This window comes from Grus americana, chromosome 8 (assembly GCF_028858705.1).
Source record: "Grus americana isolate bGruAme1 chromosome 8, bGruAme1.mat, whole genome shotgun sequence".
In the NCBI taxonomy this organism is placed as follows: domain Eukaryota; kingdom Metazoa; phylum Chordata; class Aves; order Gruiformes; family Gruidae; genus Grus; species Grus americana.
Window position 1 is genome coordinate 20,389,146 of NC_072859.1, and position 17,358 is coordinate 20,406,503.

The 17,358-nt window shown below is 38.0% G+C and overlaps 1 protein-coding gene across 3 annotated transcripts in view; it reads right to left on the reverse strand.

Annotated features, from left to right (window-relative positions):
- PRKACB (protein kinase cAMP-activated catalytic subunit beta) overlaps positions 1-17,358 on the reverse strand; it is a 75,037-nt gene that overhangs the window by 25,388 nt on the left and 32,291 nt on the right. Inside the window, exon 1 of one of the 3 annotated variants that reach the window (XM_054833436.1) lies at positions 12,140-12,380. The exons of 1 other annotated variant lie outside the window; for it this stretch is intronic. In XM_054833436.1, the coding sequence (XP_054689411.1) occupies positions 12,140-12,326 (187 nt within the window). In that variant the 5' untranslated portion in view covers positions 12,327-12,380. Of the gene's footprint in view, positions 1-8,575; positions 8,940-12,139; positions 12,381-17,358 lie in introns of those variants that run through there. One more of the 3 variants, XM_054833437.1, reaches the window with a different exon arrangement.

Consider the following 17,358-nt stretch of genomic DNA (forward strand, 5'->3'; position numbering starts at 1 on the left):
TCAATTGCAGGGGTGCAATGACAGCAGAGGGAAAGGGGTCACAGATGGAGCAGTCCTGAAGAGTTACCATGAATTCCTTTGCCTTTCTCCCACCTCCCACGTGCACGGTATTTGTTATTCTCAAGCACATCTCCCACAAGAGCCAGCAAGCCAGAAATTTTTTTGGGGGGGTGGGGGGAAAGAAAGTATTTGGATGGGATTCATGGCAAAAAAGCAAGAACTAAACTGATTAAGACTAAACACTGGGCACCACTACAAATCCCCATCTGCTATGCTAAATGCCAATCTCTGCTTGGTATTTAAAATGCCCTTTATCAAAATACAATTCGATTTCTGTTCCAAAACTGTAATATAATCACTTCAAGCCTGGAATTAAATGGGCTATTTAATTAAATCTCCAAATTTCATTTAACGGAAAAATAAATATGTATGAAGATATTCTAGTAAATAAATGTATATATTTCATTTTTATAAAAACATATTTATAGCCTTAAACATTGTTGAGATGTATATAGATGCCTCAGTGAATCCTGTGGTTATGGTACCAGATTTCAGAAGCAAGTGAAAAGCGTACGATCCAAGTTCTAAGTCCCACTCTTACACCATTAACCTGTTGTCTTAAATGTCTTTAAGTTTCTCTTTCGATTAGCACGAAAAATGTCACAAGGCTTACAGCAAGACTTTTCTACCCCGGAAAGTCTTTGAAAAATAAACACAACTAAGTGTTAGTACACTTAAAGGAAGTAGGGTGAGCACCAGTTAAGGTTTTAATAGCTGGGAAACTCTTCAAAACACCAACTAAAACGGTATCATTGAAACAGACTGTCAACAAGAACAAAATGCTTTGTTTCTCACAACATGAAAACAGTGAGGGGAAAAAAAGTCCAACGTGGTAGAAGCCTGGTAGAGGGCAAGTCAATCGTGCCTTAACACTGTGGCGAGCTACACTTACTGGCTCTCTTGGGAAAAACTGACTAACGAGAATTTTGTTGTTTCTGCTCGAAGAGATGCAAAGTCACGAAGCCTAAATTAATAAACTCTGCATCAACTTAATATGTCATTTATCCCATTTTTTGCTTTGAGAGCAAGGTTTTGATCTTATATTTCTGTTTAAATGCTAATTATGTTAAAAACTGGTGATGCAGAGCAAACTAACTTACCCAGTTGCAATGGATAACAACCTTCAGTTAAAAAAAACCAAACCCAAACCATACAGAGCAGTTCTGAAGGAGCTCATTTGCTGGAATACAAAACCTAAAAGTTCTTAGTAAATGAACGATCACTTAGGAATTAACAACTTAGCATATAAGTTTGCTATTAAAATGGAAGTGCTATTAATCTAACTGTACACTGTAAACACTTCTGTGGAATACTGGGAAGGACTGTTAAGAAGTGGAGAAGAGAAAGGCATGGAAAAACCATGGCAAAAAAGGGAGAGGAACAGGATAAACAGTAAATTAAGAGCAACTACAGCTGCAGTGCCTAAAGACTAGAAGAGAGCACTAGAATCTGATTTTTGGGGGAGCACATTCCAGAATTTATTTACATTGTGCAGCAATTGTAAAATACAAATTGTTCTCATCAATTACAACTCAAAATTTGGAATGCAGGCAAAATCTTCTTTTAATGCTGTCCACAATTTTAAAGCCTTGAGTTAGACAGTATTTTGTCAGTCTTATAAAAGCAAATTTGCAACAGTTAAGTGCTCTATAAAGAGCCCAAGTTTTCTTTTTTTCTTTTTTCTTTTTTTTTTTTCTTTTTCCTTAATTTTCAGTGCTGCAGGCTATAACTTTAAGCTGTAAATTAAACAAATCTGAAGTCTTACTTACTTTTCACCTCTTTACTTGGCTGGCTAGACAGCAACAGCCTGCATAAGAGATGTGACAGACAAACCAAAACAGGAGCTGGGTTTTCAGCTGTCAGAGATAATACCTATCTTTGTTGAATTTTGAGCAGTAGATATTCTACTGGACACAACTGCCACAGCCAGACTTTCTTCTTCATTTTTATTGGAGATAATAAAATCAATTTTATTTCCAAATCCAGTTTTCAGTCTTTCTCCTTTATTCTTTTTCTTAAATCATAAAGTACTGGTCCAAACAGAGGCAGTGAACCCTTCTAATGCCAAAAGTACAACATAACAGAGACTGCTCCAAGGAGACAGGACCAAACCCAACTAACACAGAGTTCACTTCAAATGTGAATCCCTGAAATTTTGTTTAAAAAACCCCAAAATATATAATGTAAATCAGTAAATTTATTCAGTCACAAACACAATCAAGTCTTGTACTAGCTCTGGTAATCAGAGTTGTACATGCATATGTCCCGATTCAATCATTTTCCACCAAAAAATATAGATGAGATAAAAAACCTGCTTGCTTAATCTAAAAGAAAATCCAGACCCAATGCTCATCAAAATTTATAAACTAATACAATTCATTAAAAAAATGACTCCCCCCTCAAGACACACACAGATAAATGCTGCATTTCCTAGTTACACCAAAAGCCTCTCTTCCAAAAACCCAACCAAAACAAACAACGCAAACCTATGAACCAAGCTGGGATTTATTAATCAAGTCCTAAATTATTGATCATATGCAAGACTTCCTCAATGCAGACAAGCAGAATACCCTATCTAACATCCAAGCACGGGACATTACCTAAAATCTCTTGCAGATTCCTGGTGGGTGCAGATCCCTTTGGGTCTTTTGCTCCTTCAGGATGGCACCTCTTTCTTGCCCAAGCTTTCCTTTCAAATTAAAGCATTATTAGCAATCTTTTGCTGATTTGTTATAGTTGATTTTTTTTGTTTCAGTTCTCTAAAATGACCAATTAGAACTGGCGTACAGTTAGTTCTGGAATATGTTAAAACTAAGCTTTGGCCTAAGGAAAGGCATCTCTCTCATACCTTCTTCCTGCCCTTGAAGTGTTCATTGAAGGGAATTATTCCAGACTGCTGGAGACAACATATTCGTAAATCTGCTTCCTCTCTTGCAACAATCCAGGTGTTTTGAGGCTTAAAAGTCCAAGAAATAGCAGTTTGGTTTGTTAGGCTGCAGTTCAGCGTTCAGTATAGGCTGGTATAAACACAAAAAACCCCAGTCCTGTCCTTTCACAGCCACTCGTTCCTGCCCCTCTATCATGACCTTCCTTGAAAGAGCAAAAGCATCCTTGTGGCTGACTGCCAAGCCAGGTCAGGGAATTAGGCCAGATTAAAAAGTAACTGACAGAAGGCAGGGGAGGACAAGGGAAGCTAATTTTAATCCGAAGCAGCTCCTCGTTCTTTTTGTCACATGAATTCTCCTCTTGGGAGGGGACAAGTGGGGCAGAAGTGGGCAAACGTATGGGGCAGATAACAACTGCTCCTTTTCTGAAGGAATACTGGTTTGTGCTAGTGTAACATGACCATGGAAGTACAGCATTAGACTACTGAAAAGGCTTCTGAGTAATGATTCTAAGTTATTAAACTTCAATTATTCTATTAGATAAGTTAATTCTATTAATTTAAAATTTTAAATTAATACTTATAATAATACAATTACTTTCAAATGCAGTACTTAACACTCCCTACCCATGAAACTAGTTCATACATAAAAGGTTACATGAAGAAGTGTTAACAAGTAAAATCCTCAATTATCATACACGATGTGCTTTGTGAGCAATTAGGAATTAAGCTTCATCTGTGCAGTACCACCCTCTATAGTTGTAGCTGAACTTTATCCAGCAAGTAATCTGAAAATGCTGCAACTACCCCAAGACCTATAGTGTAAAAGACTGCCTTCCTGTGTGAAATATAACAGGTATTACTTTACAAAGAAAATTGAAAACTGTGTGAAAATTGTGAAAATTCAAACACTTCTGTTTCTGCAGTGCATACATTTCCATGGTTACCATGTGGGGAAAATAGAAATAAAGTATATGTTCAGAACGAGTTCCAAGAACAAAATTTTCTAGGGCACTACTATAAAATACATTGTAAATGTATCACATTCTTGAATAAAGGTTGTTAGCAAATTCTAGTAGTTAAATACAAATATAGAAAATAATCAGGTCTTCCTCTTAACAGTCAAAACCACATACCAAGCAAAACGTTTACAGCATCTGCTGCAGTTCTCCTCTAGTTCAGCTGTCCACCCCTCTGCACTGTAAGATACTGGCTGACTGGCTAGCACCAACCTTCTTCTCCAGGTTACTGCCCCACCTTCCCTCTCTGTAAAAGTTCACTGACTAAAGAGGATAACGTGTTACTGGGCAGCTACCACTGGGAGTATGTTTTATGGTTAGATTATTAGAAATAGCAAGCAAAAATCTGCAGGTAGTTGATCGTATTGACTAATGAATTCCCCTGCAAGCAGCAGTGCCCCTCAGAATACTAGATACACTCATGCACAAATACCCTTTTCTTTAGAAGGAAGCCAAGTTTTACTAAACTCAATTCTTCCTTACACTCGAAACTAAACAACTGCAGGGGCTGTTCACTGTACAGAAGCATTTTACAAGTTACTTGAAATGAGCAACTCTTGTGTTTATTCTTCTTGTTTCAAGTATTTCATACAAGGCATCAAAATAATAGTAGCTAATGCCAGTCTTGGTTTAACTGCACTCGTGTCTAAGTCCGCTTTCCACAAATCTACTTTGTCCCAGCCCTTGCATCAACCAAACTACCCAAATTCTCATATACATGTGTTGGGATCAGTGAGACACTTCTTCACAGCTGTCAGGGTAAATCAGCAAAATAGCTCGTCATCTCTTTGCGAGATGTGAGATTCTGACACATTGCTATACTGACATATCTCCTGTGGAACACACTTTCAATATTTACAGGAAAGGGTTGCCTGCAGTAACTAGCCAAGCAAGAGAAGTTCATTTATAACCTTAAATAGCAGAGAGACTGACTTCCTGAAGAAGGAAGTCTTATGTAAATAAACCCATTTCACAATTCAACACATCAAGTGAACAACAAGTTTTTGTTTGCCTCAGGATCTGGGCAGGCAAAAAGTAGGTAAGAGTGTTTACTATCCATCCTGATAAAGAATGGGAGTTTAGAGAGAAACTGGTTAAAGTCAGTGCTTATTTGGATAAAAGGCAGGCATAAAATTTGCACAGAACCGAGTTGCAAATCCTGCAAAAAAATTAAATGAAAAAACCCTAAACCACATGAATTCTTAATGGCCTGGAGTATCCACCTGCAACCAGAATGAATAAAGGAAAACACCAAAAACATTCGTCAAGTTACAAAACTGCCCGTAAGAACCTCAATAATTAAAGCCGGGAAACTCCTGGTGCAGCAGCAGCACCAGCAGCAACTCTTAAAGGAACTAGCAACAAACAATTATATAAACAATTTGAGATGTAAACTAAAAACCAAGGGAAGAAGAAAATCTCTCTGGTAACAAAAGATACATAAGAGATGTAACAACAGGGACTAGAGTAAGTTACAGTTCAGGAGATACAATATTAAAACATACCAAACACCCTTTCCTTTGGAAGAAACCTCAACTTTATTAATTTTTTGCTTATACCCCAAACCAAGCACCCCGAGGGACTGTTCACTGGATGTATGCATTTTAAGAACTACATCAACGCAGCAACTCTTATGTTGCCTTTTCTTTTTTCAAATATTTCGTACGAGAATCAGAACAAAACACGAACCTAGTACGAAGTTATCCTAGTCCACTGTCAGAGGGTAATAGGTAACATTCGGGAATTTTTGAAAGGAAGAAACCATTAGTCCCATGAGATGCATATAGGAAGATGTATAGTTCTGGCACCTGGAAATTCCATGGCGTCCTTCCATTTTCTATAGTCTTTTCAGTAGTTGGAACAATTAGTTGCTACCTGTTGTCCCTTGCCCTTAGCAGATGTTCCCAACACATGTAAGATATTTACACCATCTCCCTTCACCCTTGCTCCTGAAACGCTCCTATTCTCCAGTGTACAAAGCTGGACAATAACTCAGAGTCTATCAGCATTGCTCATGCTCTTTTCCTCATACTGCTTCATCCGTCTCCACACACATTTGGTAACTACTATCTTACGAGTGTGAATTTCTGTCTCAGCAATTACCTCTATTTGCAGTATTTGAAAGCACTAGCCCAGTCACGTACTTGGTGATACTTAGGAGTGTTAAGCCTATTCCTAGTGGAACGGAAGATCTAGCAGAGTAGCACCTTTCAGAACTGGCCTTCCAGTTTTATCTGTTCAAGAATGTTCTGCTGTTCAAAACAAAAAACCCTAAACCAAAGGAATAGAAAAACAGTTTTTCTTCTGTCAAGTCTTTCCAGAAAAAAAAAAAAGAAATAGAAAAAGAAAAGAGTAAGCTAATTGTACTTGCAATTAAAAAAAAAAAAAAAGCAGCACTTTTTCATCAAGGTTTCACTTGCATCTTGGCAATCTTTCACAAGGAGAGGATCTGATTTTATCCACTGACAGGGTGTAACGTAACACTGCTGCAGTGAAGACAGCCAGAAAGGTTCACTGAAAAGCAGAAGTGGTTTAAATGGGAAAATGTTTACAGCCAAGACTTTATCTAAACTTCACTCGATGGAGCAGGAGGTAGTCACCTTTTCCTTGTCAAAATTAGACTTCTCATTTATAGATCTCTTTGACTGGGAATTGACACTTGATAGAAGTTGCAGCTATTTATATCTATTTTTAATGGAACTGGGAGCCTGGATGTCGACATGTATGAAATCTACAGATGCAAATTGCAGAATAAAGCCCCAGGGAAAAGAAAACAAAGTACACATACCCCCCAAAACCCCCCCAAACAACCAACAAAACTAAACACCTGTAACCTCTTTTTCACCTAATTTGTAAGAATTTTATTCCCTTGAATGGACTCAATCATAAGAGAATATTAAAAAAAAAAACCAAAACCAAAAAAACCCAAAAATACCCCCAAAAAACACCCATGCAGCAAAATCAAAAATCCATACAGCTAATTTCCACAAACCTTAATTCCTGTGGAAGCTACAACCTAACTGTAAGAGAAACAGAGAAAAGGGCGATGGGAAGCCCAGCCTGGTAACGGGTGACTCTCCGACCCAAGGAGAGACCTCTGTCTCTCTCTCTCCCGCCATTAGCAGGCGAAGGCGGGCACGTGCCGCCAAGGAAGTGCGGTGAGGCTGGAGTTTCACCCTCACTCTCCAGAGCAGGCGCCAGTGTTGGCGGGGAGGTCGGGCTGCCGCCGCGTCCCTGCGGCAGGGGTGCAGGCCGGCCGTGGCCCCGCGAGGCCACACCAGCTCCCCAGCGGCTCCGTGCTGGGCTCCCGCCTGCCGGCATCCCCGCAGGGCTGGGGAGGCTGGGCCACCTCTTCCAGGGACAGTCCAGTCCGCGTTTAGGTTTACTTGAACAGTCATGATGCTGTAACGTAAATCTCTAGAACATATGTATAAAGTTCTGAAACCTTGTCCTGTATCTGTACCGGTTTTGACATTTGTATATTATTGTACTTTGCATACCGAGGAAACGACAGCCACGCTTTTCATTCCAGGGAAGATGACCTCAACACATTTGTATGAGATAAGTATATATAAGCTGATATTAGATAAGGCAGTGGGGTGACTCCTCCCACTCTTTATCTCATGCCATGTACAAAAGTGAAACCTTCATAAAATGGTCCTTTAAATTTGCAGGATAAAGCAAAACCACACAGACACACACAAAGACACACACAAACCCTCTATATATGATTAACTGTTTTTTCTTTTCGAGCAATCTCTAACCCTCTTAAGTCATTTCCACAAAGCTTCAGACTATCTGCTTGAAACAAAAAGGCATCATTTCAGAAACTAACATATTTGAGCTTTTTGCAAACAATTTTCAAAGGATATCTGTTTCTAAGGAAATAAATGTACAGAGCTTAAATATTTACATACAACTTTCAGTAATATTCCAAGTAAGAATAAAGAACTTCATAATTCCATTAAATTCAAAGTACCTTGTAATAAGTAGTCATAGTGGTTTTGGAAAGTAAATACCTGCCTGATAAGCTTACCAGATCTATTATAATATCTCATTTCAAATGAGACTCCCCTCCCCTACTTCCATGAATGACCTCAACTATTCTGCTATCCCATCATTTAGAAAGAATAAAACCCATTGAAGAATAAGCTGGTTCAGATGAAAAATAACAAAAGCCTGTTCAGAATTTTTAGGTGATGATTGTAATAATTTCAAAAGGCCTCTCTATTTGTATCAATTCAGATAAAACAATTTATCATGAGTGGCACAGAAAATGAAGTGAACTGACATATGTATCATTCAATTGTAAAATTTTCCAAATCAGGTTCTGTGCCTTATTTAATGATTTGGAATAGTTATTTCTAAAAGAATGCCTTAAAATAGAATTTCAAATACTAAATACCAGTTAGGCAAAGCAAAATGTTTAATAAAAGCTGCAATTCTTTAAGACCAGTGATTTTTAATAGAAATCCACAGTGAGTCGATTACAAAAACAAAGAGATCAGTAGTCGATGCAGCTATGCAGACAAGAAAGGGAAACCTGGTAGATTTTTCCTGATTATGAAGACAGAACAAGAAAATAGTGTCAAAGGGAATAGAAAAGACTTACCATTCATGCTGAAAAGCTAGTTTTCAGAAACATATTGCTCCTGCTATTAATCCAACAATTGACGAAGTATGTTAATCTCTACAAAATCAGCGCTTCAATCTCTAAACACTCTTATACACTAACAGGAAAGAGAGAGCACACAGAATCCAGAGAGCTGCTCTTCCTTACGAGCTCCTTGTGATGCAAAAAACTAAGAAGCACAAGATACCAGTAGTAAACCAAAATCAATATTCAGGACACGGATATTTGGGGTTGCTCATTAACTACTTCTGTTCTGACCAATGCTACCTATTCATGTCTAAAGCAACTCAAAATGGCAGGGGGAAAAAAGCATGCAAACACCAGGAGGTTTTAAGATGTTCTCAATTATATCAAGCACTGGTTGTTTCCATGGCAACCTTAGACCAGAATTATCTGTTGACTTGTACCCAACTAGTAGTTATTCTAAAGGTTTAATCAATTCACACAATGTATTCTGTACATTATTTCATATTTCACATGTATTTTTCTCTACACACACAGAAATATACAGTAATTATTCAGCTAAATCTCATAAGATATTCCCTGGTATGTGAAAGTATATTGGTATTATTTTAAATCAGTTGGAGATCAAATATGTTCCTTTGACTGTTTATCACCCATCCATTTACAATTTAGAGACTACGAAGATGACAGAAGATGCAATAGTGGTAACTCTCCTGACCATTTCAGTTATCCAAGTTGTTAACACATTCTCTTGTTATGCACAGATTTGGAAACTATTTGTATCAGTTCAGGAATAAGAGATTCACACTGAACTGACTGTCTCTACATTCAAAACCAAGCAGCCTCATTCCCCTCTCCTTCCCCACTCCAGTCTTCCAGAGAGCTACAAGCAACTAAGACACAAATCAGAACGTAGGTTCCATATAATTGCAAGTGGTCACAGACAAGATAGTTTAAACTAAGAATGAAATACATTTGCCTGGGGACTACCATCATACCCTCTCATCCCTTGGCTGTGCAGCAGAACTGACCTGGGTACCAGTTCAGGATGTGCCATCACACGTGCACTCAGACAGCTTTTTAAAACAGATTCTGAGGCCCACGGTGCCTTGAGCCACCTCTGCCCTACTGCATTCTCAGGATTTTACAGAACACATTTGTCTCATGCATGGACCAAGAATCCAAGGCGCGTTAGAAAAACTGTATGTTTTACATATCAAAATAATGAAGCAAAGATGTTAAATTTCAAAAATCAACCACTGAAAAAACCCCTATGGCCAGAGACCACATGGCAAATTCCTCAAACCCACAACACTACACAACTGACAACAGAAACGAAAAGTCCACCCAACAAGCAGCAGCTCCTTCCCCTTCAGCAAACCCACAGCTTCAGCAGTAACTGCCTGTAAAAGGGCATAGAAACAGAGCTGCCATTGTATTGCATTAATATATTTATACCTTCTGCTGTAACTTTCTTTACAAATGAATTCTACCTCAAACCTAAACCAACAAAAATTCTGAGAAGTCACTTTCCCAACTTTTTTCAGTAATTAAAGAGATTGCTTTTGCCTCAAACTTCAAGAGTAATTCATGCTAACTGCTATGTAGTTTCACCTAAAACCTTACACCAACATTGTATTGCAGTGGTATGGGCAGAATAATTGAGAATGTCCAAATATTCTTACAAGACAAACACCAGCATGTTTCTAAAACACTGCTTATTCATTAAACTTTCTGTGACATTAATCTATGACCTGAACTTAGTGACCCTCAGGTAAAAAAACCCCAACAAATCAACAAAACTGTTTCATTTTTCACAAAGAATTTTCACAGATGATGTATTTTTCTGAAGATATAATTAGGAGTCAGTAGTAGACAGAAATACTCCCTCCACTGTACTCCTTATCTTCTCTATCACTCCTTTGGCTACAGTGGTAGTGAAATAAGAATCTTGAAACGTATACTTAGTCCATGTGTACCTACAGTATTTTATTTTATTTTTCAAATAAACTACAAATTGAGAGTAAAGGTTCAGGATAAAGATTCAGAATTTCATCCCGAAATCAAAGCTACATCATCAACCACCATTCAACTACCAGCTCAGTAACTTAGGCTCAGAAGAACTGCATGCAACCACTGTGCTTAATTATGACTGAAAACAGCATTTGCGGAACAGCCATCTTCACCATGTTTATCATCAAGAGACACGACAGTCCATTTCCTCATCAAGCATGTCATACAAGGAAGCCTGCCTTAAATAGAGGTGGAAAAAAAAAATAGTAGAGACTTGTACACAAACAGGTCAGAATTTGTAAGTGTCAGTAGGTCAATACCATATTTTTCTTCGTGTTATATAAACAAAAATGCCTCAGTGGTTTTTTTTCAAATAGTTATTTACATAAAAAAGAGCTTCTACATAAACACAAGTATGCCTCTATTTTTACCAAGCTGAAAATATTTTGGAGAAGTGGAAGCTCAGAATTTATGCACTTTCATTATTTATCTTCCCAATAAAACTAGTCGATCCTTTCCCATCTCATTTGGGAGACCTAGATTTAATCTATTTTAGGTCAATGCATTAACACCTTTTTGTTTCCATGTTTACTGCTTATCCTCTGAGAGGAGATTCACTCCCTACTCACATAATATTTTAAATTGCAAACAAGGAGATGTATAAATACTGATTTTCTTCATGGTAACACTGTGATGCTAAGCATTTCCAATAAGGCCTATTTTCAATTGAAATAATTGTGCTATCTCAAAATCCATCAATGAATCTGAAATCTGGAACAAAATTATCATCTATTACCATATTGTAACATTTTAAAATGAGTATTTAACTACAGAGACAATAATTGCTTTGCAAAATAATGCATGGCTTTAAAAGAAAAAAGTGATAATCAAATGTCAATTTACTTAGATTGTGATATTTTTTGAAATCTCACATTTATTACTCAAAATGCAATCATGAAAAGTTTTAGTCCATACAAATCATACTGTAAACTCTTTACTAAGAAATTACAGCTAATGATAGTCGGCATTCCCACACCAAATTAATACGTAATAGTTAAAACCAAACACAATTTTATATTGTTAACCACTGTATAGAGCGTTCTGATGTATATAACCCTTAAAATAAAACAATGAATGATAAAAAGCCCTATAATTGGAAGGTTAATCTGTGCAGCACTGTCTGCCTATTCCAAAGTTTAAACACTACAATGAGTTTTCTATTTCTGCTGAACTAGCTGATTTAATCTGAAAACAAAGGAACTAATTCAGAAGTAAAAATTGGGGTGGGGGCTTGCCAAAAGAAGTCAACTGTGCTTGAAGAGAAAAGAAGGGACGAGGGATAAATTCTCCTGCCAGCCACCAGTCCATGAACCAGCCCCCCACCTCCCCCCGCCTGATGCAATGTGCTAGTCTTCAAATTAATACCTTTAGGTAATGAATTGTAAAATCGCCCCTGGAACGTATCACAGATCCGTGTTCGTACTTGATTACAAATATGCAAGTTCTTCACTTGCTAGGGAAACTGAAGAACGAATATCTATAAAGCAAACAAAAACCCCTACTTACTTGATTTGTCCCATAGGACAGCAAGTTCAGAGCAATGTTGGCTCTCATTTTCCAGAGCTGCTCTCTGCTCTTGCGCACCACTCTTTGAATGCCTATGGAAAAGGCGATTAGCAAAACCTTCTAGTCTCTGCAGCGCTGTGGCCGTCCCTGTGCACTGGTTACAAGGTACCTCCTTCTGAGCTGCCATCTATACACACCGGCGACTTTTACAAAGCAAAAGAGAAAATATCTGAAGGGAGCTGGACAACACAGAGCCACTAAGAGCTATGCATGTGTCAAAGCTTCCTGTATGCAGTGTTTTCTAACCACTACTCTCTTCTACTTCCTGTTAAGAAAAGCTCTATAATGTACTGGTTTATACTGCTAAAAGTCTCTTTTCATGTCAGTTGAAAAGTGGTTTTTAAAAAAAAAAAATGCAGTAATTGCTCTAGCATGGTTTTTTCACAGCTTTTTAATGCATCACATATATTTAAATATACATTTGATGTTAAAATATTATAAACAATTTCCTCAGAACTAAAGATCAGAAGGCAGATTTTTTTTTTAAATTTACCACAACCATGAGTGAAAAAAGAAAAGTGACTATTCTGCAGTTCTTCCCCTGTTATTAAGATGGAGTACCACCATCATCATAGCAAACATAACCAGCTGTAATCTAATCATTAGTACCTTCACGCTTTCAACTAAACAACTTTACAAGCAAGGAGGTTACTTGCAAAAACTGCTGAAGAAACTATTATTTTATTATTGGTAAAAAAAAGTAGTATTTTCCTCCTTTGAGAAAAATCAGACTGCAGAAGTTGAATTCGAACTTACATATAAACATGACTGCATTATACTTATCCAAACTGGGTTCTCCTTACTCCAAGAATGAGCCAAATACACTTAACTTTTTCAGGAATAAAGTACCAGAATGACCAGCATTTGTAGATCCTTATCTAGCAGCATGCTCACTCTTCCAGCCCCAAAGGCAGCTGGAAGGAGTTACAAAGTCATGGTCACCAGCTCCTGACATTGCTTATGTAAAAGCTTTGCATGCGAGTCTCCTGGAATTGTGTAAAAGTTTTTTCATTCACAAGAAATTCAAGTATTTTCAACTCTAGAGTAAGTCTAGAAAGCATAATTTTTAATGGCACAAAACATAGGCAAAATAAATTGAGAGCTGTATTTATAACATTAAATTGTACTAACTTGCAAATTATGTAACTTTGCATGCTTACAACGGGTAATACTAAATATTCATTTTTGTGAAAATGGAAACACATACATTAGGCAGGTTTCCCAGTATATCCTCTGCACATGTAAGATGTGGCTCCTTAAAAAGTTAGGCTATTCTTAAGGAAGATTGAAATAACTTCTCCACAATCTGTCTCCTGTCTTAGTCAACACGTGTTAAAGACATACCTCTCATTTTTCACCACCATGCTTCTCACTGAATAGTTTTCAAATGTCAGCAGATATCCATCCTTGGACATTACATAACTATTTCATAACAGTTCCATGCTTCAGAAAAAACACCCATGATGACAAACCGCCTATGATAATGATAAAACAATAAAAATGCCGAGGGACAGACTTTACAGATTTGGCTACACTCCTCCTAACAGGCAGTTGCAGAGTTGTTGTAATTGGCCTCAGTCAACACAACAGTTCAAACTTCTAGACTCTACGCAAAGCGCAGAAACACCCTTTGCTTTCAGGCTCCAGATATACTCTGGAAACATAATTTCTTTCTCCAGCACCTGTTCACAATTTGAAACCAAATGCCTAACCGCTTAGATTTTACACACTGGTCTGCAAATCTGGATGAGCACCTGCTATCTTGTTGGTGACCAGGCTGGTCTTCCCAGCAAGGGTCAGGTGCTGCAACCTTCCCTGGATCCCGTTCCAGGTCCTTTTCCACCGCGCACCTTCCAGCCTTTTACCTGCTTTGTTGCAGGATCAATGCTGACTGCCATGACACCCTCTCGGTTCAAGGCTCTGCTGCCAGAAACAAGAGCTAGTGAAGACCATGGGGATCCGTTTGCCTTATCAGGGGTCACAAACAGGCAGAGGGGAGACATTATATGCCATATATAACCAAACACTTTATGATACAGTAATGTTATGCCACCTTCCATACAGTAATATAAGAAATACTTAGACAACTACAGTATGCTTATTTCCCTGCTTGGCAAACTTTTGGGGGCTGGAAGAGGCCCTTTGGAATTGTACGGCCATGCTCTCCCCTGTAGCTCACTGCAAGTCTCTAGGCAGCCAGGGAATCCTTCCAAGAGACTCTTATTTTCTCTGACCTTGGCTGTTTTCTCCAGTAAACAAAGCCCCCTGGTACAATGGGTGCTCATCTTGTCTCCTCTCCTGTGCTTCTGAGCCTTTGCACTACTGTTGCCTTATCCTTCACAGAAGCCCTCAACTAAACCATTTTGTTTCCCTGATCTCAAAGAGGGAATTTACAAAATTCACATCACATTACATAAGTTAAAGTCTGCCAACCCTCTGGAGTCAATAGAGAGATGCAGAAACTGCCAGAGAGCAATTCTGCCCACCAAAATTCAGAGGTCTGAATTTACCCAAGTGACTAACCCGGACACTTCAATCAGGTGCCAAAAACAGCAAGCAGAAATATCCACCCTCTGAGACCACAGAAGTGAACTGGTTTAAGTGAAAAAAGGTTATCAAAAAGGGATTATTAAAAGATATCTTCAGAGAAAACCTGAATTTGCCAGAATTTTACAAACTACTGCCAGAGAACTCCGCTATAGAAGTTCTTCTCCACAGCAAAACATGAAAAGAAAGTACTGGTCATATTTATACACAGAGAACAATACACTTCCCTAACCTCAGAAATTTTTGGCATTGATTGGCATTCTGGAATGATAATACAAAAAATACTACCACACTGACTTTCTGTGAAGCCCACATCCCAGGTGGATTTCAATGTCGTCATATGAAGTCCATGATTTTTAAAGGTGGAGCCTCCAATTTCTTTTTACCTAATCTTTCATCTTATTGACACACTAGTCTTCGAAATCAATGCAACATTAATTTATACACACCAAGTATTTTATATGTTATATATGAAGCACCAAGTCCATAAGCTCTGGCATAGTATTTTACTGCCCAAAAGCTGACTAGTCCAGCAACGGATGACACTTTATCAAAGGTAAAATTCTGTGGCTCTGCTTGTCTTAGGATTTCCACTTGCTAAGCTAGCACTGCTTTTCCTTAGAACAGTTTGTAAATCTTTAAATACAATCAAATGCTTATACAGACATGTCCAAACAGACTTGAGGTCATCTTACCCATGCTCCAATCTGGAGGAAGAACCTGGGCCAGCTTTGACCTAAAGCTGTGCAGTGCTTGTGGTTAAACTTGCATGCCCTCCCAAAAGAGCAAAAGCTGGCTATACTCCATCCACACCACCAACATCCAGATGCTCTACCCACTCAGTGTAACCAAAGTCACATCAGGTGTGTGCCAACCTCTCTGCACAGGTATGACCCATATAATATCAGGCCTGATTAAGACGCATTTAATTTTCACTGAATAAGTTTTACTCTACAGACAATCTCGTGGCCTAGGAAAGCTTTCTGATGCAAAAAAAAGGCTTACTTCAAGTCAGTTATTTAAAAAACAATTAAAGTTTGAAGTCATTAAGACTAGCCAGTTGCCATCCAGGTCTCTTTTTAGCTTCTACAGCTAGGCAGTGTTGAAAATCCCCTCTTTGTTCATATTTATTGCAAAATAATCCCCAGCTGCCCAGGCTACTCAGTGTATGCGGTACCTGGTGTATGCGGTACCTGGTGTATGCCAAGCAGCTCACAACCCCAGTGCCTGACCGAGCAACGTTGGCCCACGAGCTCAGTGCTGGTGCGGTGGTTCCCTTTGACTGCAGAACTCCGTCTCTTCCAAAGCGCTCCCAAACAGTTCAAACTGGCTAGGCATACGATTTAAGAAAAGCATTAGTTCAGTAGAAAAATGTAAAGAGAGTTGCTTCAATGTTTCTAACTGGTTTCTAAAATTTCTGTTCTACAAGAGATAACAAAGCTCCAAGTTCTCCTTGCAGCCAAAGTCAATACTGAAATGTTAAGGATTTCCTTTAGGCAGAAATTTTACTTTCACTAAATTCTAGCCACTAAATCTTAGCAGTATTTTAAAACACATTAAAACACTCAGAGAGATGGGTACAAGATTCAGCTGTGAATGTGAATGTTACATGTGTAAGGTATAATATTTTGATAAATAATATTTCAGTGATTTTTTTTTTTAACTGAAAAAAGACTCCCACAAATTTCTAAGAAACAACATGTTGATGTGGTTAGCCACAGAAAGGGCTAACACTGTGGTCCTCTAATCTGATAAAGGCAACAAAACCATTTATACTTTTCCTGATGGCCAAACCATAACCTTGTGTGCATTTCCCAGCAGCTGATGTGTGTATCTCAAGCATAAGTAACAACACACAGCACTGTAACCCAGCCACAGACTCTTGCAGTTTATGGCTAAAAAAGAATCAGGAAATAATGTAGCTATGTGGACAACTTCTTTTTAATAATCTCTGTTAAAGGATAATTTCTCAATTTCTAAGAGGCAATTCTACCCTACCAGTCAAGCCTTAAAATTTAAGAATTAAGAAAGAGAACACCCTCCTTCCTTCCTTTGAAGAACCTAGACAGTTGAGTAATGGCATGATCTGTACACTCCTGCTTTAATTGAATGCAGAAAAATGCACACATAATTTAAAAATATTTAAGATGTTTCTCAAGTAAAGTTACCATGAAATTCCTGAATTTTAAAGTACAAAATAGAAAAACATTAAAAATTACAGCACATCTATATAACTTTGAAACGTATTTATTTTACTCCTAGTATCTAATGCCATACTACAAAGAACTGAAATGCCTCATACTGTGTCAAAACTGGGAGTGTCTTCTCTAGTGTTTAACGAAGGTTAACCATGAATATCTTGCAATCAAAACCATACAGGAGTTTTTAAGACAATTAACTGTATTTCTTGACAGGACATTGAAAAATGGATCCATGATGCAAAATAAATTTCAGATCACCTGCAGTTAACTAAAATTTAGGTCTTCCAAATTCCAAATCTTGAAACCTAATATTTTCCTGGTTGCCTACAAAGTTGAGTCTCAATCTGCCTGTTTATGCATGTTCTACTTCTCTTTAAGGGCTAAAAAAAAAAAAAAAAAAAAAAAAGAAAA